Below are 26,761 nucleotides of genomic sequence, written 5' to 3' on the forward strand. Positions count from 1 at the left end.
GGGGGAGGGACTAGTAGGACTAAACTGTACATTTTTGAAACATTTGCTGGGACCGTGAAGTAGCTGTCGGAAAGGCAGACTGTCCTGGCCACTGTCTAAAACCTTTCGGCTTCCCAGGTGCACTATACCCCCTGTATCTGCTGTGCACTTGACAATGATACACTGAGCTACTCGAGAGCTAGAATGTCCCATGTATCCCTTGCTGAACGCGCAACAGCAAACACCAGCCTCACCAGTATTTGCCAAGGCCTCTGAGGTCATTTGACTTGCTCTGTGCCACTCGCCACCTTGCAAGCAGCTTGCAAGCTTTAGCAGCGGCAGTACTGTGGCATCTGTGTTTCCAGTTGAAATGAAGCACTAAATAATGAGCAGCTGCATTTGTACCAGGAGATTGCTTCCACAGGTGCTGGAACGAGGGGTGCAGCAGCACCCCTCAGCTTGAAGTAGCGATAACAGCCCAAGTACATGCTTTCCGCCTTCAGCTCCCTTCCCCTCTACAAACATTGTTCTAGCACCACTGTTTGCTTCCGGTTCTTGGGAAGTTAGTGGCGAGTTCTGGAATTGAAAAGTTGGGAAACAGCCCCAAGGGACTGTGGGATAGCATTGGCCGACTCTCCAGACCCAAGTCTGGCAATCCAGAGTTGAGCTGTATCCATACTGCAAAATGCCTGGGTTCTGAACAGGCTCAGAATCTCCCCCTTAGCAGGCCCAAATTCAGGGGGTTCTTGGCCCAAGTCTAACTATTTTCTGTGTGGCTGGAAGGGGCTTGGGCTAAAACCTGAGTCAGCACCAGGGTTTACGGTGCAGTGTAGATCTACCCATGGAGGCCCCAACTGGGATCAGGACCCTGCTGCACTAGGCACTGCACATGCACATAGTGGTTTGGGACAGTCTCTTACTTGCAACATACACAAGACCCAGGAAGTATTATGCCATTTTACCATGGCGTATCTGAGGTTAAAGCCATTTGCCCAAGGTCACACAGGAAGTCAGTGTCAGAGCCAGGATCTTCCAAGTCTCCATCGAGTGCCTTCACCATGCGACCATCCTTCTCTATCAGCCTTTGGGCAGAGCCTGCCCTAGTTGGGGTACTGACTGTTCTGAAGTGATAAACCTAGCGCAGCCCTTGGAGCCCTAGCACATGCATCACACGGGGGAGGGCCAAATGTCAGGTGCCACTGGCTTTGATGGGAGTTGCGCACAGCTGATGGGATGGCTGGACCCCAGGAAATCGTTTGCTGATGCAACCCAAACTGGCGGCTTTATTCACTTCTCAAGAAAGATGCATGGGATATTAATGGATATGCACATCAGGTGCGCGCACCAGGCCCATCTGCCCTTTGGTGTCACAACATCTAGGCACCCGCAGTGACACGCATAAGATGCGGATGGCAAGGGAGAAAGGTTATAGCAGAGCTCTGCAGAGAGAAAAGCCAACAGCAAAGACAGCACCAAAGCAATGTAGGCCTCCAAGCTAAAGAGGAAGCCTAGGGTAGAAGTGGGAACAGGGTAGCTCATCCCATCTGAGCCAAGATGACAACGCTCACAAAAGAAACACAGCTGCCAGCTTCCCAGGAGCGAGCGAGTCAATAGCAAGAAGCAACATGCCCCAAGCTGCTATACAGATACTTCCCTGTCAAATCCTGGGCACTGGTCCAAAATGGACAAGAAATGTAGCATCTGAATGGGTGACAGGAAACGGATGAAACCTCTGTCTGGCCACACTGACATCTGTTTGGAAGCAGGATTGCTAATGAAATGGCCCCCTCAGTTCTCACTGAAGACTTGAGAGACGCCTTCTTCTTTGGCAGGAGTTGCTTTTGCTAGTGAACCTCCCATCGCAGACATGGAGGGAATGAAAGCTTGGCCAGATTTGGCTCATTACTTGTAAACAAGAAGATGAAATGGTTGTATCAAGACAGCTGTGAGAAATAGAAAAAAAGCCAGAGCTGTGCTGCTATCTGCCTAATGGGTTTCTCCATTCCCCTACCACCACTCCAATCAAATCTACCCATGCTTCCTCCTTATAACTAGAGATGGGTCCCCATCACTGCTTGGGCTGCTGTTACACTCCTTTTACATCTATTTATTATTCATGGCAAGGGAAAATGGATAAATCCATGCGACCTCTGGGGCCACTGAGACAGAAATACAATTCAGCATGAGGGCACCATCTAACGCCTGCAGCCAAAACCAACGTATATGCAAATCAAGAGTCAAGTCGCCTTGACTGGCAACACGTGTCTAGGGAGGTGGAGGTAAAAATGGCTTCTGAAATGCTAGATGCCGGAGACCAGAAGGTGGGGAAACTTCCCAGGGGTAACCGGAGACAATAGTCTTTGTATGCAGCACAAAGACTGTGGGCTTTGCCCCAGATGGTATTCTTGATCAACACTCCAATAGAAATGATGCAACTTCTCACTGATAGGGTCACGAGCTCTGGCAACTAGAATTGGATAAGCAAGTCAGAGGAGGGATAAAGAGACTTCTCTGTGCAGCAGGGAGAGGTGGTCAGACTGACCAGGAAACAGGGGATTTATTTCTAGATTGTCTTTGTTTTTCCTCTGTAACTAAACTAAGGGAAGCCTACCTCGTTGGGCTTTGCCTAGGAGTCACAGGAGTGTGATATACAGACAGTTTCTTTACTGTTTTCTCTGTTTAAGAAGACTCCTGCTGTATTGGATAATTTTGCACAGAGCATCCCAACAGAGACAAGAATCCCTCAGCCTCCGGAGAATGGTACTAAAGGACACAGAGTTTCTGGAGGCACATTCCAGCCTCACGGTCTCAGACAGGGCGTGGACAGAAGTGTGTCTGCCATTAAGATGTACTGCACAAGGCTGAAGCCAGGGATCACTGCAAAGAAGCTGAAAGACCCAAGGAGGAGATGTCAGCCGGCAGGGGTGCGAGTGTAGAGTCCAGTATTGTCAGGCCAGAAGGGGCCATTCTGATCATCTAGTCTGACGTCTTTTATAACACAGGCCATAGACCTTCCCCACAAAAACGTCCAATCCTGATTTAAAATGGCCAGTGATAAGGAATACACCATGACCCTTGGCAAACTGTTGCAATGGTTAATTATTCTCAGTTTTAAAATATATGCTTTATTTCCAGTCAATTTGTTTAGCTTCAACTTCGAGCCATTGCATTGTGTTATACCTTTCTCTGCTACAATGAAGAGCCCATTATTCAATATGTATTCCCTACATAGGTACATATAAGCCGTAATTAAGTCATCCCTTAAACCTTCTCTTTTTTAAGCTAAATAAAATTGAGCTTTTGAGTCTATTGCTAAAGGATTGGAAAACATGCCTTATAATCATTCTCATGGCTCTTCTCTGATCCCCTCTCCAATGTAACCACATCCTTTTTGAATGGCAGGCACCAGAACTGGACACAGGATTCCAGCAGTGGTTGCACCAGTGCCAAATACAGAGGTAAAATACTGCCCCCGCCCCTTAACTCCAATCTGGACAGAAAGTTTTCTTGTGTTCTAGTCTGCGTCCTGGGAGCATGGGCCAACAATTGGGTAGTAGGGTTACCAGCTTTCTAATTGCAGAAAGCTTACCCCCCACCGTGCCCTGCCCCTTCCCTGAGGCCCTGCCCATGTCCCACCCTCTCTCACTCCATCTCCTTCTCCCTCGTTCACTTTCTTCCCCACCCTGACTCACTTTCATTGGGCTGGGGCAGGGGGGTTGGAATGGGGTGAGGGCTCCAGCTGGAGGTGTGGGCTCCAGGGTGGGGCCAGAAATGAAGGGTTAGGGTGTGGGAGGGGGCTCTGGGCTGGGGGTGCAGGAGGGGGCGCTGGGCTGAAGGAGGGATTCAGAGTGTGGGAGCGGGCTCAGGCCTGGGGCAGAGGGTTGGGGTGCAGGCTCTAGGAGTGGGCTCAGGGCTGAGGTTGGGGTGCAGGAGGGGTGCAGACTCCAGGAGGAAGTTTGAGTGCAGGAGAGGGTTCCAACCTGGGGCAGGGGGTTGGGGATGGGGGAAGGGGTTCAGACTCCAGCCAGGCGGCGCTTACCTCAGGCGCCTCCCAGTCCACAGCGCAACACGGATAAGGCAGTCTCCCTGCCTGATCTGGCTCTGCACAGCTCTCGGAAACAGACAGCATGTCCAGCTCCTAGGCACAGGGGCGGCCAGGTAGCTCTACATGGTGCACGCTGTCTGAACCCACAGGCGCCACCCCTGCAGCTCCCACTGTCTATGGTTCCCAGCCAATGGAAACTGCGGAGACAGTGCTCAGGGTGGGGGCAGCGCAAGGAGCTTTGTTGATCGCCCCTGCACCTAGGGGCTGCTTCTGGGAGCAGTGTGGAGCCAGGCCACGCATGGAGCCTGCCTTAGCCCTGATGCACCGCCAACCAGACTTTTAACGGCCTGGTCAGTGGTGCTAACCTTTTCGACCAGGCTTTCCAATCGAAAACCGGATGCCTGGCAATCCTATTGGGCGGTTACTTCCCAGAGAGGCAGCTCCCAACTGAGATCTTAAGTGTCAGTAACCACAAACTATTTCAGTGCCAAGGTTTCTGACATTTTTAAATTTAGTGTTGTAGTGGTGTGGGTCCCAGGATATTATAGACAGAAAGTGAGTGAGGTAACATTGGATCAACCTCTGTTGGTGAGAGAGACAAGCTTTTGAGCTTACAGAGATCTCCAGGTCTCTTCAGTCTTTAGTGACATGAAAAAGAGCTCTGTGTTAGCTCAAAACCTTGTCTGTCTCACCAACAGAAGTTGGTCCAATAAAAAAGGTATTACCTCACCCACCTGGTCTCATTTTTAAATTTATGCATTTTTAATTTAAGCTTTCCTCTTGCCAATCATTCCAGTGCTATTCTGCACTTTCCTCAAATATGCAGCCAGAACAATTCAGGCTATTAGAAAACTAATTTAAGACAGAAAACCATCCAGCCAAGTTAGAATGTCACAAAACTGAACAATACACACAGTTTCTATTTGCTAGAATTTTTCTTTTCAGTGAATATGCCTAGTTAATTAGTAGCTTTACAAGTATGTAGCCAGGATGTTGATCCAACATGATTGATTATTTGTTAGCAGTGTACCTTCATTCACATTTTTAAATGGAAGAATGGGCAAGAATTTGGCAAGTTTTTTTAAAACTGTATTTAAAGGAGGTTAATGTGCACTCTTAAGAGGAAGGGAGCACCACCCCCCACGAAAAAAAGGCAGGTCTGGTCACAAGAATGTAAAATATAAAATGTCCCACGTAAGGCAGTCATTGAAATAAGACCAAACAAAACACCAAATCACATAAGTGGAAATTGAGTAAGACTGACCAGTGGCCAAATGAAAATGGAGAACCAAGAGCATTAACAGCAAGGTGAAAAATTAAAATTCCCAATGAACGACTATCATAGGTGAAGCTCAGTATTTGACGGATGCTTTCTGAAGAGAGTGGAACTATATTCTGCCTACATTACCATCAAGACGTTTCTTTAAACTTGAGATTATCTCAAGCCCTGTTCTGTAGCTGTTGGTAACAAAGTGGCGACAAATAATTCCATTCACTTTGTTGGCTAATTTAATGCTGCGGACTGCCAGGCAGCACAATAGATTACTAGAATTGTCTAGCAGGTAGGACAAAGACCTGAAAGTCAAGAAACCTTATGCAAGTCACAACCTCTGTACTGAGGTTTCTGATCTGTGAAGTGAGGATATTGGACACCACAACTCTGTAAAGGTCCCTGAGACCTGTGGATGAAGAGTATCTTATGAGAGCTCAAATTTGTAAGGTGTTCTGAAGTCCATGGGAATTACAAGCTCAGAGCACCTTGCAAGATCTGGCTCCCAGCATCAAGTACTTTTATTATCCCTGCATTATTAGCCCAGAATCTCTGGGAACCCACCAGGATGAAATCCAATCCTGGCATAGGTTTCACGTGACAATGTGTTTGGCGGCCTTATCTTAGTCCCTCATTGGCTCTGGTGCACATCAAAAAGCCCTGCTGGAGGTCAGAGCACTTGAGGTTCTCGGAGAGCCAGAGTAGTGGTATTTCAGGTCAATAATGCCAGGTGCCTCAATAAAACTGTAGGAGGAAGCTCGCACAGCTAAATGCCACACAGAGCAAAGCTACAGACATAGGGTAGGGGTACCAATTTCAGTTATACCAGTATAAATCAAGAGCAACTCCTTTCACTTCAATGAGTTACTTCCAATTTATAGTGGGTCAACTAAGATCAGAATCCAGCCCCATACAGCCCAATTCTACATGTTTTGCTTAGCCCAGATATCCATTAACTGAATCAGGAGCGCAGGGCCCAGTCCGCAGTTTGAATATACAACACGAGATGTTAAGGGCTTTTACCTCACTAAGCTGGCACAAGGTCCTGGCCACCGGCAGCTCTGATAAACCCTCTGGATCACGGTCTCCGAGCCATTCTGTACTTGGCAGGAAACTGTCCGCGTAACTGTGTAGTGACACCAGTGCCTGCAAGGAAAAAGGACACTTTAAATCCCAGTAGTGCAGCGAGCTGAGTAACATACATCAGTCTGCTGCCAGCTATGTTTACCCAAATATTTGCAGTCCTCAAAATGTTGTCTCAAGGAGATCTTCTGCGTCAGCTAATCAAAGAAATTAGAGACAGAAGAAACCTAATACGACATTTTGTCTCTTCTCCAGAGGCCAGAATCTCCTACAGTGCATTATATGGTCTCCTTTCAGACATTGCAAGTGACGAGACCCAGGACGGTCTTTCCAATAGTCTCCCAAAGATTCAGCCTAAATTTTACTTGCCTTAATTTCATCCCATTACTTCTGGCATTATTCCCCCTCCCCCCGATTCCCTTCCACTCCAACAATTCCTTGCACTTTGAGTGTTAAACATGTTCAGATAGTTGTGGGTTTACTATTAACAACTTTCTGCAAGGTGCTGCACAGACACTGTTGCTGACCCCAAAGAGTGTCTTGCCTCTTTAGATTGTACAAAGGTAGCATGATACCACTTTAAAGATGGGAAACTGAGGCAGAGAGCGATTAAGTCATACAGAAAGCCTGAGGCACAGCCAGGAATTGAAACTGGGGCTCCCAAGTCCCAGTCCAGTGGTTTGACAAGAGCATCCTTCCTGTTCTCTAGATAATTGCTTTTAATTTCAGTGAATATAATTGTTTTTCAGCTGTTCCCCACTCAAAGAAAAAAAATCTCATTAAAGGGTATTTAGATCCAGCCAGGCAGTCTCCCTTTTGCAAGCACAATCTAAACTCACCAAACCTGTGCCCACACTTTCACTCTTATCTGAAGAGAGGCAGCAGATGAGTCCTGGCATTCCTACCTGACCGGAGTGCAAAAATCAGGGAGAGCAGTGGGAGGCATCCAAATTGAGCCTATGGTTAACCTTCATGCTCAAAATACAGGAGGGAGCTTTGCAGGCACAAGACGCCCACAAAAGGATCCTGGGCCTCAGTATTTATGGTAGCAGGTACCCTAAAGAAAAGGTATTGTTCACGGCCATCAGCTTTTGAGGAACAAGAAGGATGGTGCCTTCAGATGTTTTACGCGGGAGGGATTGCAGTGTTGTCACTACACCAACATAGTTGTACTGATGCAAACAAACACTTAAAGTAGATGTGCTCCACTGATGTAAAGCAAGACTTCTTCCAGCACGGCTTACCCAGGTTTCAAACCTTAGTGCAGGATCAGCACCTGTACAGCTACATCAGAGCGAAGCATCCAATCCTTCATTCTGTAGGTATGACAAGGTTCCCCAACCTGGTTTGCTTGAATTGCCCTACCCCCAGGACCGGCACTAGGGTTTTGAGAGCCCTAGGCAGACGGCAATTTCGCCGCCCCGCGCGCTGGTCCTGCGGCTCCGGTGGAGCTGCCGCAGTGGTGCCTGCGGGCGGTCCGGTGCTCCGCGGCTCCGGTGGAGCTCCCACGAGCAGCCGACCGTCTGCAGGCACGACTGTGGCAGCTCCACAGGAGCTGCCTGCTGCCCCCTCCGGACACCCTGGGCTGCTGGCTGTTGCAGCGGTGCCCTGACCCAGGGGACACCCTGGGCTGCCGGCTTCCGCCGGCAGCTCAGGCTCCCTCTCTGTCCCAGCAGCAGCGGCTGCTCAACCATTTAAAAAAATTGGGGGGCACTTTTTGGCACCCTCAAATCTCGGCACCCTAAGCAACCGCCTAGTCCACCTAAATGATTGCACCGGCCCTGCCTACCCCTGTGCACATAGGTGCACTCCCTTCTCCAACCTACTCTTCCCTGTTTCCATTATCTGGCCAGTCTCTCTTGCCTGCCTTTCCTGTGTCCTTTTCAGCTTCTGTTCTTTCTTCCCCCTTCTCTGCTTTCTAGTGTATTTCCTTTTGTTGATCCTCCCGCCATCTCTCCAGGAGGCATCATGATCTTCAAAGCGAGGGGGAGACTTGCACCTGTAGCTCCACAGGTCTGGGATGAATGCATTCGAAGAGCTATGTCAAGTGCTGCAGGATCAGAGCAGAGAATCAGTCGTCTGACCCCACACATACAAACAGGGCTGGCAGCTGCTGCAGGAACAGGGAAGGAAGGGAGTGGCTTTCAAACAGCTGCCATTGCTTTACCTGCAGCCCTGGGAGCCCATAAACAGCGGCAATCCAAAACCCACGCAGCTTTTCCTGCTGTTGTTGCTCCCTTTGACTCTGGGCTAGCATGCCACCCCCTTTTAGGGTGGCCAGATGTCCTGATTTTATAGGGACAGTCCTGATATTCAGGGCTTTGTCTTATATAGGCACCTATTACCCCCTTCATCCCTGTCCCAGTTTTTCACACTTGCTGCCTGGTCACCCTCCCTGTACCTCAAGGGAGCCCACTGTGACATTTCACTCCATATTCTTTATGAAAATATGCTTATGATATGAATATGACATAGATGTACTTTATGCAAGATGGCTCATGTAAGATATCATTGGAAAGGTTATGATTTACTGTATCCACTTCGTATGCCTGTGGCATTTCTGTATCTGAAGTTAAGCACATTGACTACGTATTTATATTTCAACTATGCTACTTCGGGTGTCACCCCCAACCAGCCCATTAGCAAAGACAATGGACTGTGAAAGAGCTTAATCTTCCTGTGGATGCTCCAGACAGCCTACGAGTAATGGCTGCCACGGCCCTGCAGAGACACGGGTCTGAGTCACCTGGGACTGGACCCACCTGTTGGAATGCCAGTGTTCTTCCACTGGGAGACAAAGGGTTCCCGCCCTACACGAGAAGGCAAGGGAGTGACAGCATCGTGGTTCTCTTCTGCCTCCCCACCCAAAGAGACACTGAAAAGCACCTGGAAGCAAGCACTGCACTGAGGGGAGAAGGGCTGAATCCAGGCTGGGAGGGCATCCAGTCTGTGAGTGGAAATACCTGAAATCTCCAGCTGCAGGCCAGTGCAGCTGTCTTTCAAGACTGTCTGTAATCTACCTGTGACAATATTTAAGGTGAGAAATTACTGTTTGTAACCAATTTCTTTAGTGAAACAAGCTTAGGATGTGTGTTTTGTTTTATTTGCTTCGTAATTTGCTTTGTTCTGTTTGCTCTCTCTTGGGACACTTAAAATTCACCTTTTGTAGTTAATAAAACTTATTTCTTGTTTGTCGTATAACCCCATTTGTGCAATTCATAACTGACGGGGAGGGTAAGAGGCTGTGAATACCTTCCTCCACATTGAGGGAGGAGGCAGATTTCATAATATACCATTGGGTCTGCACTCCACAGGAGGTGAACACCTGAATGCTGGGGCAAGTCCCTTAAACTGAGCCTTCCCAGAGCTGATCTGTGTTGTTCTGCAGCTGGGTGTGGCCCTGCCTGCATGTGTGCTGGAGGAGGCTTGATAGCCTGGCTCAGCAAGACAGGTAAAAAGGGGGTCCTGGCTGGCAGAACAGGTGAGCTCAGTGATATCCCAAACATATCAGGTAGCACCTTAAGGGGTCCAACCCATCACACCCACATGTTACAGTCACATCCCAAGTATTTCCCAGCTTGTAAGTGATGTGCAGCAATTGGAGAGGCAGTTCTCTCAGATTTTTATTAGTATTCTGCAGTATTTTTCAGGCTTATTTTTATCCCTTGACTCAGATGGATATTAATGTGACCTCATGCCACTGGGCCGTCTCTCTAGAGGCTGGAAAACAGTTGACACTGCAGGACTCCACTGTGGGAAAAGGCCTACAGTAGTTTCACCGCTCCAGCTGTCACTATGGGGAATTCTTGCCAGGCAACCTTGGGCAGAGGAATCAGGAGAATCTAAATAGGAAACTATGTTAAAGATTTAAATGAAGAGATAATAATACTTGTTTGTATTACCATATGCGGTACAATCCCACATCACAGGATGAAGATTTTGATGGCCATAAAACAAGCAAGATTATCAGTGCTGTGTCATTTATTCATAGGCCCATATCTCATTTATAGGAGCAACTCAGCTTTGACCACATCGGGCTGTAATGTTTAAAGATACAAAGCATGTAGCTTGCAAAGATGATGTTCCAAATGAATTCCACCGAATGTCTGGGGAGGAAAGACATCCTGCTTTGTACAAATACAAAACACTAATATCTGGGCTCTGGATCCCAACTCCATAATATCCAAATGGCATTGCTACCCTCTGAATCATGCTTTAAGTCAGGGTTTCCTACATAGGGAATTGAACTGCAAGATGGAAAAATGTTAATGAAAGCTCAAATCATCCTCTGAAGATATTTGATCCTTTAATGGGCTGTAAACAGCTTCCATGAGTTAAAATTAAGGGGAAAGAGAGGGAGGCTGTAACAAAGATGGGGTGGGGAGAGGACTGGAGAAAGGAGTTGGTTTTAGATTGGATAGAAAATACATATTATACTGTGGTTAGCTCCATTTCAGCTCTCAGCCTTAATGGGAGGATTTGCTGAAGGACTGCAGAATAGGATTCTCTGTTCTGGGGCATTATCACCACATATACAACAAAGCACCAAGAGTTTCCATTTGAGTGCAAGGAAGGTTTGGCTGTATAGTGCATCCCCCATGTACGTGTTTAGCACAGAACTTGCAGTTAATCGTACAATCCCCACACACAGCTGTGCAAACCACCATATGAACACACACTTCATGTCATGCACAGCAAGTGCCAAGTGTGCAAAATAGGAGGGAGCGAAAGAAAAACAACAAAAAAACCCAAACATTTCCCCAAATCATCAGGCACCATAAAAGGCTTCTCATTAATATGCAACAAGGAAAAATTCTTCCTAGCCCTGGGAGAAAGGAGACATTGCACTACGCAGCAATCTGCAACAGATGAAGAATGGACACAAGGGAACAAACCAAAACAAAAAACAAAAAAAAACAAACAAACCACCACACACTATGTAGCCTTATCCTGGGCAGATCTTCCTTATCACATACCTCCCATAGCTCAAGGTTTCTCTTTAGACTTGACCACACTTTTCTGGTTTGCCCTTCCAATAAAGGCTCGTTGAATTGACTACTCTCCATTATAGGCAATATCCCTACAGTTATAAACTTCAGATGTATGCCCTCCGCCCCCAACTCCCTCTGAACTTTCTTCTGTTGATTTCAGTGGGCACAGGAGAACAGATTGGAAGAGAAAAATGTTTCTGTTATGCTGTGGAGATGTTTAACTGAAATGAGAGTGAGTTTGATTCTCCCCACACTGCTTTTATGTTACTATAACTCTGACTTCAGTGGACTTACTCCTGTTTCACTCAGAGAAACAAATCCAACTCCCTTTTGTGTTTCTTTTTCCACTTGCCTGGACAAAGGGTTTCTCTGTAGCACACCAGAGAAGCTCATGACTTCATGGAGACTGAAATCCAATACATTGAATGACAGCATGGGATCTTGATAGTCCCAAGGGCACAACATAAGTGGAGAAAAAACGCAGGCTCTGGAAATGGATGCGTAACATGCTAGAGAGGAGGTGGTACTAGGCCACCTTGGTGCAAAAAGCAACAGCAGCCATTTGAATCTGTCATTTAAGAAGACATTAGAGACCAACCAATATTGCCTTCGGCTAGTTTACAGCCAGACCTAAATACTGCATTTTGGGCCCCTCTGATGAATATCGTCCCCTTACTTTAGGAACCAAACTACTTAGCACAGCTAGGTGGCAATGGAGGGATTGTAGATGCGTATTGTGAAGTAAAGCCATTTTCTGTGGGCCATGTCTTTAAGATACAGTGGGGAGCCCTAGTCTGTATTCAGGGCACTTCTTGTGGATTAGTCAAAAACGGCTGCAATTAGAGTGCATTTCACACACATGCATGCACCCACACGAGAGAATAGCGTGTGAGCGCCCACTTGCTTTTCGAGGGAGATTTTCAGACCTGAATGGCAGCTTGGTACTTACCCAGGTCAATGGGAATTTGGCTTTGAATCATCACTGGTGCCCATGAAAACCTGGACAAGGGTGTTTAGGGTGACCCAACCACACAAAGGGAGAGTAGCCTGACACTGCTTACAGCTGATCGGCTTAGTCCTTGAATTCCAGTTGTAAAGGCCTGTGCTTTCATGGGAATTGGAATGGGATCACTTGCATTAACTTACTGCAAAGTGGATTGGTGCCTGGAAAAGCTTTTCAGTTAAGAATTATTTTCCCAATAAGTAAGTTGATCTATGTGGGCTCAAGCATATCAGTTAAAGAGAACATGTTTATCCCTCAGTATTTTACCACAGACTAGAAGAAAAGAGTCACGATAAAACGACAAGAACCCATCTAGATCACTGTCGTGCCTACCAGAATAACAACATGTAGAATTTAGGGGCCATGTGCTATAATAGTGCAATGACTTTAAGACCTAAGGAGAGATTTCTCCTTTCAAAGCCAGTCTCAGTAGCAACAGTCCCCAGAGTGTGAGCAGGCATTGCAGTGCCTCAGACTAAAAGTGATGAAAGACCCCCGTCTTTGCTTACACACGGACGATAAATGACCCTTTACAGTATAGGCAGATGCTAGCAAGAAAGGTTTAGGAGTTTTACTGGCACAGGTCCAGGATGACAGAGAACGTGTTATTGCTTATGCAAAGAGGAGACTCAAGCCAAGTAAATGTAATGACCCAAATTACAGCTCCTTTAAGGATGGAGCTGCTAGATCTTAAATGTGTCCATCGATGATATGTTTAGCAAAATGCCTTACAGAATTTACACTCCACTGAATAGTTTAGAGAAGTGGCTCTCCATCTTTTCCATTCTGCATGCCACTTCGAGAAACACACTCTCCACCCACCCTAATTAAATTCTTGAAAAATGTTCCATTCTGCAAGACCACCAGGAAGGCTTCCATGGACTGCTGGGGAACTGTAGACTGTAGTTTGTTAGCCACTGATTTAGAAAACTCAAGCTTGGGGCCGTAGAGTTGAGTATGTTGTTTCTCAATCCTTGCCGACAACATTAGAGAGATGCCATTAGACATCCTAGGAGATTTACAAAAACAAACCAGGAGCACAGTGACATCTTAAAAAGACTTAACATTTATTTGGGCATGAACTTTCATGGGGAAAAAAAAACAACTCACTTCTTCAGCTGCATGGAGTGAAGATTACAGATACAGGCATAGATATACTAGCACATGAAGAGAAAGGAGTTGCCTTACAAGTGGAGAACCAGTGTTGACAAGGCCATTTCAGTCAGGGTGGATGTGGTCCACTCCCAATAATTGATGAGGAGGTGTCAATACCCAGAGGGGTAGAATTGCTTTGGGAGTGTGCCAGCCATTCCCAGTCCCTATTCAAGCCCAAATCAATGATGTCAAGTTTGCAAATGAATTGCAACTCTGCAGTTGCTCTTTGAAGTCTGTTTTTGAAGTTTTTTTTGTTGAAGGATGGCAACTTTTAAATCTGCTATTGAATGTCCAGGGAGATTGACATGTTCTCCTACAAACGTGCCAGTATCTATGCCGGTATCTGATTTTCACTCCATGCATCTGAAGAAGTGGGTTTTTACCCATGAAAGCTTATGGCCCAATAAATCTGTTAGTCTTTAAGGTGCCACCGGACTTCTCATTGTTTTTGTGGCTATAACACGGCTCCCCCTCTGATACTTAGGAGATTTACGGTGTAGAGTGGGAAGATGAGGGAGGGCTACAAACATGTTAGCTCAGACATTCCAGGATGTCAAGTGGTAGCAAAATCAACTCTGTTCAAGCCTATTTGAGCAGAGACCTGTTAGGAGGTTTGATAGTCTTAAACAGGCTGGAGGCTTTTGCCTAACACACCCTGTTAGCAGATGCCCAGAAAGAGTTAAATGGATTCTGTTGTCTCACTAAGGCAGATAACTCATTACCCCACCTGGACATAAGGGAGATGACAGAGAGGCTGACTGACTATCTAGGGTGTGGGCTGAGCAGTCCTGAGAGAGGAACTCAAAGAGCAGCCAACCCTGGACAGAAGGCTTGAGCTGCACTTCATTATTGTCAATTTCTGTATTAATAAAGCCAGACACTCGGAAGCGGGTAAAGCTTTTGACCATAGCATAGAGCAGGTTGGGAAAGCCATCTCTTTAGAACCCCCATTTGGATGAAAAAGTCAGGCAAGAGTCTCTAGGGTCATATTTCTCCCTAAAATTTCTGCACAGCCAGCAATCCTGCAATAAGAGAGAACAGAAGGGACAACAGAGGGAGGAGGAATCAGAGGTGACACAAGTGCAGCTGTCTAAGACATTCTAACCTCCAAAAGAGGCCATATACCCAGCTCTCAACAGCAAATTAACGACTAGTTTAATTGTGTTGGCTTGGAGTAACCAAAAAGCTATTTCACTGGGGGAAAGGGAGTGAAGACAGATAGGGAGAGAGACAAATGAACAATACAAAAAAGCAAGGAGGTTTGCAAATAAAGTTTTTTAAACCCACTGCCCTAGAATAAATATTTGCAAATACTTAACTTTTTCCATTTTAAGCACAACTAAAGACTGTACAGCTAAAGCAAACAAGAAGTCCTGTCCACAGCAGCAAATGTAGATTGGTTTAGTCTATGAAACAGTAAGAGGCTGAGCTCAGAGTTTAATCCAGCCTCAGGTTTTAGTCAAAAGGCTACAGCTTAGAACTGAAAGCAGTTATATTCTTACCTAGTCCCCCTTTTCGCTGGGGGACCATGCTTCAATTTCATAAACTGAAATAGTACCCTGTCCTATTTAAAAAAAAAAAAAAAAGGAAGACTACAGCATGCAGTACTCAGGACCTTCTGTCTCAAGTACTCAGCAAACTGGATAATGTAGACACAAGCTCCAGTGACAACTGGATAACACCCTTAAACAATGTGACAAGTTCACACTAGTCCAATGCACTGCACTTTCAAACAGTCCTAGAAGCTAGACCATTTATCTTGGTGCAGAGCCAAGTGAAAGGAGATATCATGGCTTCTGTGCCACCCACCCACAAGCAGCACATACATGGTACATGCAATACAAGAAGTCAGGCACTACTGATCAGTCAGTTAGACTGAACTGGGCTGAGACAGAGGAAAGCAGCAAAATATCTTGTAATTGTATCTGTTCTAGAAGGATGGTTTTTACCAACACCTGGCTTGTGAATTTGGACAAAAAAGTTGACTGCACCCTACTGAGCCTCTGCTACAAAGTTGGTGTTTCTGTTGCTTGTAGGTTGCCGTATAGCTTTTAGCTGTGTAAACAACTGCACTGAATTATCTCTTTGTTTTCATAAGGATAACAGACTGTATGTTATACTTAGCATAGATCAACATTTAGGGAGCAGAAAACAGTAGAAGTGTTTTGAGAAGTAGAGAGATTTTCCTGTGTTTCCTCATAACGTTTTTCACCGGCGCGATCAATTTCCCTGCAATACTGGAAAGGAATTTCAATAAAAATCGAAGGTCGCGGACTTTTAGTGAGAAAAAGATGCTGATTGACTCCAAAGAAAGTAAGCCATGCCAATGCTCTTCATAAATAGCACAGTGTCCTACATGCCTTGCCAGAACTGCAATCCATACATTGCACTGCAAAGCCTACAGCTGGAAGGAGTCAGTTATTTATATATCTGAGACTGGCAGTAGAAGCTGCTCTTATGCATGCCAAGAAATCTCCGATCTGAAGGCTGCCAGGCACCTAGAATTTCTCTTCACACATAGCCACACACTAGTCCCCTCTTATTCACATAAACATACTTTCACCCTACCCTCCATCATTAGGCCGTGCCTGAATTACTGTCTTTAATGCTGTGACTTGACTGAAAAGAGTTCAATATGTTCAGCTGGCGAGAATGGTTCTAAGCTGGATAGCGATGAGCTTGACCCCCTCTTTAAACATTTCACAAGACAGAGCTGAATTTTCCCCCAAGTTGAGAGGTGTCCAGATCCAGGGTTACAGTTCAGCTGTTTCAAGGAAAGGTCAGAACCAGGTGCCAATTTGTCCCAAGTTCAGGGATGCTCAGATTTGGGGAGTTGTTTAGGTCCATGTCTAGCATGTAGATATGTACCTGGCCCTTATCACCACTGTCACGCTATCTAGAGTGGCTCGCGAGTGTGAATGCCTGCCTCAAGGCAGACTGTCAAAACAGGGCAGACACCCCAGACTGGTAGTGTGTTCACCAACCCAGTAAGAAATGTGAACTCCTGAAACACAAGAGTCTTACCATGGAGTCAGTCCCCTCAGCCTCCAGTCTATCTTGATACCCAGGCAAGCTGGACTTGGCAATAAATGGCCACTTCCACACACACAAAAAAAAATTTCAGATTGTTCCCAGTCCCAAGAGACCAATCACTTACCCCAGATCAATTATCTTAGATCTCCTAGACAATACCTGTAGCTAATTCTGCAATAAACACTAATTAAAGGTTTATTAGTTAAGAAAAAGCAGTCTTATTTACAGGTTAAAGCAAGCAAGCATATAAAACACAAATGAGCTTCAATCTAAATCTTAAAAGTGACAAAGTTGTAGTGATCTGTCAATTCAAAAAGTCTTTGAGGGCAAACTCAGGGATATCCCTGGAGGGGATGTCTCACTTTAGTTTAGAGAGTTCTAACAGCAAAGAGATGATCATTTTTATAGGTTCTTCCCTCAGAAATCAAGCTGATAGCAAGTTTCCATACAGGTCCCTCCTTCATGAGGTCAGGGGAGGAATGCACTTAAAGGCTTTGATCCTTGATCTCGCACAATGGCTTGTTTGCATTTAATGAACTGGATTTAACATCTTCTTGTTAGAGACCATCATTTGCATTCCACAAGGCTTGTTACCCCAGTTTCATGAGTTACATAGTCAGAGGTTTGCAACGCAAATGCTTGCTCTCGGTTTAGAACATTGAGTATTGTTGAGGGAGAACAAACAATACATGCAGCCTCCCACAAGCATTTTATGAAACACATTCTTATCAACTTAAGGTCTAATATCTATTTTGATAATGCGAAGACATGGGTAAGCAAGACTGGTTTCCAGTTACTCATTGAGTGAGCCTGGGGCTTTGGTCTGCCAGCATCACAACCACAACATCCCTGCACTTCACACTCATTAATGGATTCTATCTTCACTCCTGTGATTAAGGCAACAGGGTCACCATTTTTACAGATGAGATACTGAAGGACCGAGTAAATTAAGAGTTAATACCAAAACTTGTGATTTAAGGGAGATTAGATCCGTTATCCACCCAAGGTCACCAATGAAGTACATGGCTGAGCGAAGGCACTGAACCCAGATCACCCTAGTTCCAGTGGCCTACCCGCTAGTTTATACTTCCTAACCTTCATAAAGGCTTGCAACACGCTGTCCTGTTCATAATGGCATATGAAGCTCACATAACTCTATGCCTAGAAACTACAGTGATGGGTGCATTGGAAAGCCAGAAAGACAAAAACAACCAGTTCCATCCTTGGGGGTACTGGAACCATGAAACTGTTTTACCGAAGGCAAAGGTGGAAAAACTAAATCTTTAGGCATTAGCATTTGGGGTGGGCAAGGCCAAGGGAGGCAATAGCTATTATTTATACCCAGAAGAAAAGAGGTTATGCCTTGAAAAAGGCTGTTATGATCATGGATATTAGCTCTGGAGGAAGGAAAAGTGGCAGAAGATCTTCAGAACAGTCAATCGCTGCCCAGGCACCGCGAGAGCGGTAGGAAACCTTTGGAAGATGAGCAGCATTATTTATTCAGGTAAAGGAATGGAGCCATCTGGAGAGGAAAGGAGTGAGGGATTTCAACTCTCTCTCTGTTTTGTCAAGAGAATTAAGAACATCTGGCACAGGCCATTATTCCTAAGGGAATCCTCTACTTTAGCGGTGAAAATTAACTTGGTCTCCACACTGACTGTAGGCTTCAGCTGCTCCCGAGGCCAAGTGTTCTTAACTGTGATTTGCTGGGTTTGTAATGTTGCAGCTGACTTTCCTATGCCATTCCTCCCAGGGCTGAACTCATTAACATTGACAAGAAATGACACAAAGTTGCACCTTTCTCCCCTGCAATAAATGAAATTACCTTGTTGAGGAAACTACTATAATGTTTAAGAGCCTAGAAACAGCACAGTCTTTAGCAGTGAGGATAGAACTGAGCCCCTGGGTAATAAGAACCATGTTAAGAATAATGGATCTAATCTCCCTTAAATCACAAGTTTTGGTATTAACACCACAAGCAAAGTTTAGATGTTAGCATCTACAGTTGTACAGACTTACTTCATCCATCAGAACAAATCTGCTTGAAGGACAGAAGTTTCTGTATAGAATCACAGCAGTAGAGAGAACTTCATGATGGTGTTAAAAAATGGTGTAAATTGAGTATTTGATGCAGGTTTTGACCAATTATGTTCCAAATTCCTTCTGTACATTAAACGAGCTAAACAAAAAGTGGGCCAGGATCTGGTAGTCTCCACAATAGCTTTATTCTGCAGCTGCTCCTGCTCCATGTGACCTGGATATAGAATCTTCTCCATAGCATAAACCCCACATGCCAGACACTAAGAAACACAGAATAAATGCACTGAAAACAAATCAGAGAGGCAGAGGGAGTGGCAAGTGGTCCTCAATAAGTAAGTAGGAATCCACAGCTTATCTTTGGTTCAATAGATGTTCAACCTCTGGATGTTATAATAAGCAAGAGTAGCACATAAGTAGCTCAGACATATCCACAGAAGCCTCAATTCATAGACAGAGCTGGTCACATCTATTATTAGGGTTGCCTTACACTTCTCTGCTTGGACCATTGCCAAGCTAACCATTTAGGCTGAAGTTTTCCATGCTGGATGTCTCTCTCCCTCAGGCTGAGCTCTTTTTGGAAAATTTCAGCCAAAACAGTTCAGGGAACAGTTACAGGAACAAGGCCAAGGACAAACACATTGTATTGCCCACGTTAACAGAGTCTGGCAACATTTTCGTTGAGAAGCTCTAGCACCTCTGTGCCTTGGGATTAGGACTTGAACTTCGGCAGGTGCGTGGCTTCAGTTTCAAAGCTATAGCCTGAGCCTTCCCTGTGAAAGTCTGCCCAAATTTGGTCAAGTTATAAGCCTTGGGAAAAGCTGCTGTTTGCACATGCTCAGCAGAGACATGCTTAGCTTTGCAGCAGTTTCCTGAAGATTCCACCTGCACAGAGCAGGTTCGAGTTCAGGGCTGCAGGGGGATGAGCAGGCCTTTCCCTGCAATTTCATCTCCCAGCTGCACCAGGCCATACTGCATCCAGGTCTGGACACCAGAACTTAGAGCAGGGAGCTTGCCTCTCCTGTGCTCTCAATGCCCCATCTATTAGGTCAATGCATCATGGAGGACAACATTGCTTGAACGGACTGCCCAAGAGACAAGAGCCAGACCTAGGGGAGAGACTGGGAGCCAGGATGGGAAACAAAGGTGAGGGAGACTGAGATTTGAGGATAACCAGAGGGAAGCCTGGGACTGAAGAGCAGACAGATCTGATGAGGAGCTGGGCTGTGGGGATGGCAGAAACTGGGATATTGGGATGAGAAGCCTGGGAGCAGAGACTGGATGGGCTAGGTGAAACGAATGGGACTGGGATAAAGAGCAAGGGGTGAAAGAGAGACAGGATTGGAACTTTGCCCAAACACTCCCATCCAGAGCCTGGAATGGAACCCAAGATTATCATCTCACCATTCCTCTGATGTCAGGAAATATCTGTGAAACTCACTTGCAAAGGGTCTCATCCCCTTTCAGTGCTGGTCCACAGAGGATGCCAACCTACTACTGCTATGTGCTCAGTTAGCTCAAGTGGCAGTGGTCTGTGAGGTGCATCTGAAGAGTTCGACCCTGCTAATATGCCATGTTGGTGTCAATATGATGCCACTTGTTCGCATTTCTATTTTCAGTCTGCTTTTTTAAAAGCCCTAGAAAATTATACACAAAATAGGTCAGAGGACCTTAAGGTTGCAAAAGTCAAGCACTCAAAAGTTAAGAAATGCCAGAATTAAGGTTGTGTGAGCACTGTCCCCTCTGTGCAGTGAATGAGGCAGGGGTTCCTGGGGGGCGGGGGAGAAATAGATGTGATCGTGTAATTAAAAAAAAAAAAAAAGACTATCATAATGCATACACACAAAAGGGCAGAATTAAGGTTGCACAGGTAACCTTAATCTGGCATTTCCTAAGTTTTTAGTGCTTGATTTTGCAACCTTAATAACATTCCTTTTAAGGCAGCTTTTTCTGTGGGGGGGAGGGGTATTAGATATGGGACATGATGGCGGATAAGTTGGTCTGGCAGAGCCAGAAGGGTCTTGTTATTTATCTGTAGGATGTCTGATTCCCTTCCTCTTGCCAGTGACACATTATGACTGAATCAAAGCCTATCAATTGTCTGCCTGAACCAGGTGCATCATCATGAAAATGAAGGGAGCTATTCCATGGATTTAAGTTCTCAAAAGCAGACAGTAGCTTTCATTTCTTTGAGAGTCCTCTTCCCGAAGACTTATTGTTATAAGCATTCTAGTACTTTGCAGTAATATGGGAGAGTTGTAATCAATGAGGGGACAGTGGTTTCCGGCATTCACTTTGGGGGCAGAAGGAAGGGAAGAAAACACAAAAATATCCATGGAATTCAACTTTGCTGAAGTTGACTGACTGGCTGGAATTTGGCATTTGATATCCATGCAGTATGGAAATCATGCACAATGCAGTATGGAAATCGTGCACAATTACAAGTGTGACATTTTTGCAAACCCGATAGCTCTCCATTTAAAAAGAAAGAAAAACCTGAGCCTAAACATTTTTGCACAGTTGGATACTCACTTGCAGACTAGTCTCCTGTCTTCATATTTCCAGTACAGTCACAGGACTGGGTCGTTCCTTTATATAATTTTCCCTTTCCATTTCAAGGCCACATTTTCTAGAGAGACACCCACTAAAGCTGCAGGGCTGGAACTGGAAGGCAAAACGCCATTTAAGTATTTGTTTAAAATATACTTTGTTTCTGACGAACACAAATCAACAGTTGCCTCTGAACTTGGCTCTTTGTTCCTGCTCTAGAATCCATGATCAAGAACTGTTGAAACTAAATGCAAGGAGCCCAATTCCATCTCACACCAGTTTTATACCAGGGTAGCTACTGATTTCAGTGGACTTACTCCTGACTTAACACGAGAACAACTGAGATCAGAATCAGGCTACATAAATGTAAACAGTACTGTGCAGTATTTGATATTATAAATAGAAATAACTTGCTCTCCAACCTATAAATACACCTCTTGCAATAAAGCAATAATAAGACAAAGCAAAGCAATTTCTTTAACCTCTGAAAACAGGAATTGCTAATCAGTTACCTATGTACACAATCTTCGGAGTATAAACATCCTAAAATAGAATTTAATTAGATTGTGGTAAGATAGCCTCCCTCAGATGAGGATCTGGCACCTGGTACTTACAACACATGGTTTGCATTTGTATGCCTTAAGAGACAGTCACTAAGGATACAGGGCCTATTCCTGCAGCCCCTTTCCTCACACAAGCAGCCCCACAGGCTAACGTAGCACTGAGATTCAGGTTCTGCCTTCTGATGCAAGGCTTATGCCCAGGGGCGGCTCCAGGCACCAGCACACCAAGCATGTGCCTGGGGCAGCAAGCCGCAGGGGAGGTGGCCTGCCAGTCGCTGTGAGGGCGGAAGTCAGGCTGCCTTTGGCAGCTTGCCTGCAGGAGGTCCGTCAGTCCCGCGGTTTCGACAGTGGGTACACCAAAGGCATGGGAACGGCAGACCTCCTGCAGGCGCGCCGCCAAATCCATGTTACCAGGGGACCTCCCGCAGGCGCGCCACCGAAAGCCGCCTGCCTACCATGCTTGGGGCAGCAAAATACATAGAGCTGCCCCTGCTTATGCCTCTGTTGATGCCAATCAAGATCATGTTCAGTGGTGGAACTTTATCCTGGAAGGGGGCGGTATGATTTTTATGATTTTATGTAATATATTTTGCCTGCATATGCAGAAAAATTATCCTGAATACTACCCTTAAACTTAGTGACAGCTACGAGGTGCTCCAGGCTTTTTATTTAAAAAACCACCCACTAAAATCAGGACACATATTTAAGCGTCTAAATAAGGCCCTAGGAACTAAACTTTAGGCTCCCATTTTAAAGTCTTTGCTATTGCATTTGGCACAACCCTCTTGAAAGGTTACCCTGGAGAGTCCTTCTCTTATCAGCAAGACACAAAATTATTGGACTCTTCCCCATTTCTGAGCAGAGGTTTAAAACCGCAGAGCTCTGTTGTGAGCTTGTAAAGGGAATGGTGTCAAGATGCACTACAGCATACACAATCCTATTCACGAAGTACCTCTGAATAGAAACTAGACTACAATAGTGAAAGAAACAAAAGTAAAATCATTGCTTCCCCCAAGCTCATGGGCAAGTAAACAAACTGACCCAATGAACAAAATTCTGGTCATTTGCATTGGGACTCCCCAGTTATTTGGTCTTGTAAGAAGTAGCACCTCAATAGTTTCTACTAGTTAGAGCCGTTTACACACACCCCCATTATTTCAGCTTTGAAAGCTCTGGCTTCAAAAATAGAAATCCCAAGGATAGAATATCACATCTACTTTAGAGAATACACAAGGGTTGTTCTTGGTGTTAATGTAAAATACTGAGCAGTGTTTCACAGATTCATACTGTGGACAAAGAAGACACTGGCCACAATAGTAACCTCTAGTCCCCATGCAACATCATTAAAAGGGCATTTTGCTACACAAAACCCATTGCAAGACCTCATTTGTGGTGTTTCCTCCTCCACATTGAGTCCTCAGGACTTGGCGTGAAGAATCTTTATTCTCAGCACACAGTGTCCTACTTGAGATGACCTGATCATTCGAAAAGCTTGATTTCCAAATATGACAAATGTTCCCACCACTAACACCATCAGAAACAATGTTAACCACACAGTAATTCAGTGCCTTTTCTGTGCTTTGGCAGAATAGTCTGGTAATACCTTGTATGTCACCAGGATCTTTAAGTGTTCCGAAGTACAAATGAAATATATAAGGAAGCATTTTAATTGTTGCTTTTTGATCAAATACAAGTGGCACCGAGAACCCTGCTGCCTTCTAACCAGCACTTAATGCACTGGTGTTTTTCATAGCACCAGCCAAATGATACATCTCATCCACCCTGCATTCACGTACACACCTGCATTCTTCAAGGAGCTAATTATCCCACCAGATGGCAGACATTTAGTGGCATTGTATACTGAAAGCTCTGGGCTGTTGCACCACAGCTAGAAAATTAAACACTGAAAACAAAGTCCATCTCCATCCTCCAGACAGATTCCATCCACTGTATCATATGCTGATTAATGAACAAGTGATCTTTCACTTTTTTATGTAGTGACTTACCCAGAAGCATTTAGCATGGCAATTGGAGTCCAATTAGCCCTCGGTCTGAGGTCCAGAAAAGCCCTGGCTAAAGATGACTGCTGCTGAAAGAAATGCAGCATCTGTTCCATGTGTAGTTTTAGAGAGCTTACAAGAGTCACCTAATATTGGTACACAATAAATAAGGCTAGATGCAAAAGAAAGAGGAAAATGCATCACTGAGCTACATATAGAAGCCAAGTGTGTTTGTTTAAGGGCATGCATCTCGGGTTCAAAATAAAGGCAGCAAGACCTTAGGCAAGATCCATTGTCTATTTCATTTTGACCATGACATTATGTTAAGCTGCTGCAATAGAGATGAACTCTAAATTTAAAAAGTTTAACGCCACATTGATTTGCCAAATCCTGATTGTACTTTCAGAAGCTTGGTGAAACCAATAACTGGTTAGTTTCCATGTCAAAGTGAGTCCATGTGTACAATCCAGTTCTCCTAAACAGGGTGGAATTAACAAAGGCAAATGGCTTCAAATCCCATTCATTCTACCATTCCTGAGGATCAGCCTCTTTTGAAACATTGCCACCTTAGTTGAGCACTCAGTGTAGTGTTTGGTTTGTATCAGGTGGCATAACAGTCCAAGATGGAGGTGGGGCCATATCTTACCAAAGAGAAATTGAGCAACATGAGTGATTATATAGAATTCACACTCACTTTTACATATAGCCAGAAAGGGGAGGTAGCTAAAAGCAGAGAGTTTAACTCCTCTTCCTGGCTTGAGTAGCAATGCTCTCCTACAGTTCCTCTTCCTCACTGGGGCCAGGGAGAGCTTCCTGGTTGTTTCAATCTACTTTAAAACCACATCAATATGCAGTGCTTGTATGATAGTCATCATTTTGGCCAATTCCAGGGACTGAATGAGGGACCTCCAGAACTAAAACCATGAGTCTCCATAGCTTGAGTTAGGGATCCAGGCTTGGTAAGTAAAAGCTGTAACAGAGACCCATAACCCTCTTTGGGTCAGGCAACAAAGGATGGGGACAGACGGACAGAAACGCGTGCACACACACACACACACACATACACACACACAAAAGGGGGTTACATTTGCCATTAAGCCCAAATGCTACCCCAAGCTGCAGATTGGGGAATTCCTCAGGGACCAATGGAGAGAGGAGTTCTCCTTCCAGGTTGCAGAGCAGTGTATTGTTCCATGGTGACACTCAAGCCTCAAGCAACGTCTACAGCACCTGCATCCACCCATGTCACCACATAGGGTGAATGGCCAGTCAAACCACAGAGTGCCAGATCCACCTTCTCCACCCCACATCCCTAGTTTCTGAAGTGCCCAGGGAGCAGGCACCCATTGCATGGGCTAGCCAAATCCCTCACTGGTCCAACCAGGGCAGACAAAATATACCATGTGACCAATGTGTCTAATCAGACCAGCTGGAATTTTAGTTTGTGAATATCAAAAGCTCATGTCAAAAAGAGTCACCTCAAAACAGTTCAACAACAGTGAACAGCAAACAAGTCTATTGACACAGAGATCTGCTCCTGGACCATTCACAACCAGAAAAATGCTGCATTGGACAAATACTTCGTTTGCTACACATAGTTCACCCGGCTCTAGTTACAATGTATCATAAGGTCTTGATTATAGGAGGAGGCTGAGCACATGTTCATAAACAAGACATGACCTAGAGTGCAATCCTTGCAATGAGTCAAGCGAAGAGGGAAAATTAATAATCTCCAGCAAGGATGTATTGTAAATTCAAATGAATACTCAGAACCTTTGTCATAATGCTCCCTGCTTACAAAATGCAGCTGGCCCAAAACGTAGCCAGATCCCAAACTAGTGCAAGGGACACTTCAGTGACCTGCCAGTTGCTGTGACGACTATAACAATTAATACTTTGCATTGCTATAAGATTAATAAAGCATGGAGACAAATACAGCACCTCTGAGTTAACTGTCAGCAGAAGGGACTGAACCTGTGACTTTTGAATTTAAAAAAGCATGAACCTCTACTGCCAAGCTAAAAGACTGCCAAGTTCTCTTAGCCAAGACTGTAACAAGCTGAGTCTCTCTCTATATGTGGACGAAACAGCAAGAGAGGACACACAGCACCATCTTTGAGTGGGTGTGGCTTACATATGTTTATTTATTAAGCCCTGCAAAAGTCATGTGAAGTACTTTTCTCCAGGCGGTGAAAACTGAGGCAGGGAATTAACTTGCCCAAACAGCACAGTAAATTTGCTGCACAGCCAGGAATGGAACCCAGGTCTGACACCCACTCTCCCGCTCTTGTCAGCGGACAATGTTACCTAAATTTTCCAGAAGGGACTAGTGTTGTCGGTGCTTAGCTTCAGAGTCTAACATTGGACCTTGTGAAGTAAGAGCTGAACACCCCCTCTGAACAATCAGGTCCCTGTAGGCATCTTAAACTGGGCACCCAAAATCACTAGCCACCCTTGAGACGCTAGAACTATGTATCATTTACTACTTAGCTTAATAATCATTGCAGGCAGGGACCATCTTTTTATTCTGTGCTTGTGCAGCATCCAGCACAGTGGGGTCCTAGTGCATGAGTGAGGATTGTAGGTGCTACAGTAATAATTTGGAAAAAAACAAGTTTTGTTCCAGTCATACCCAGGGGAGTTTCATGTGCAGGGAAACAGGAGTATCAGGGTTGCAATCTGTTGTAGGATCACAGAGCAGAGTTTTGCCCTCTGACAGAATGGTCATCGTTTTGAACCAAGTCAAGGGCCACATTCTGCAGAGTATTCAGAGAGCTCAGAGTAGGGGAGCTGCTATAAAGAACAGGACAGATGTTTCTGTAACTTTGAGGTTAATCCATTTCTAGTGGCAAGAACGGATGCTTTTAAACAGCAGCAGGATTACTGCAGTAATCACAGCAACACCCTTTGCAACCGTGTCCCCACTCCAGTGAGGAAGGCTAGGAGACTCCATCTCTTTTGTAGCATCTCTTTCCCACACAAGTACTTCACTCCAGGACTGCGTTTTAATAAAGGAGCGTGGTCTAGTAGCCACTGAGTTACGAATGTGATT

General features: G+C 45.2%; 1 protein-coding gene across 3 annotated transcripts in view; it reads right to left on the reverse strand.

Moving 5' to 3' along the window:
- The window catches only part of COL26A1 (collagen type XXVI alpha 1 chain), a 214,393-nt gene that overhangs the window by 174,695 nt on the left and 12,937 nt on the right, over window positions 1-26,761 (reverse strand). For all 3 annotated transcript variants that reach the window (XM_050929118.1, XM_050929119.1, XM_050929117.1), the window contains exon 2: window positions 6,318-6,440. In XM_050929118.1, coding sequence (XP_050785075.1) covers window positions 6,318-6,440 — 123 coding nt within the window. The remainder of the gene's footprint in view (window positions 1-6,317; window positions 6,441-26,761) is intronic.

This window comes from Gopherus flavomarginatus, chromosome 19 (assembly GCF_025201925.1).
Source record: "Gopherus flavomarginatus isolate rGopFla2 chromosome 19, rGopFla2.mat.asm, whole genome shotgun sequence".
Lineage (NCBI taxonomy): Eukaryota > Metazoa > Chordata > Testudines > Testudinidae > Gopherus > Gopherus flavomarginatus.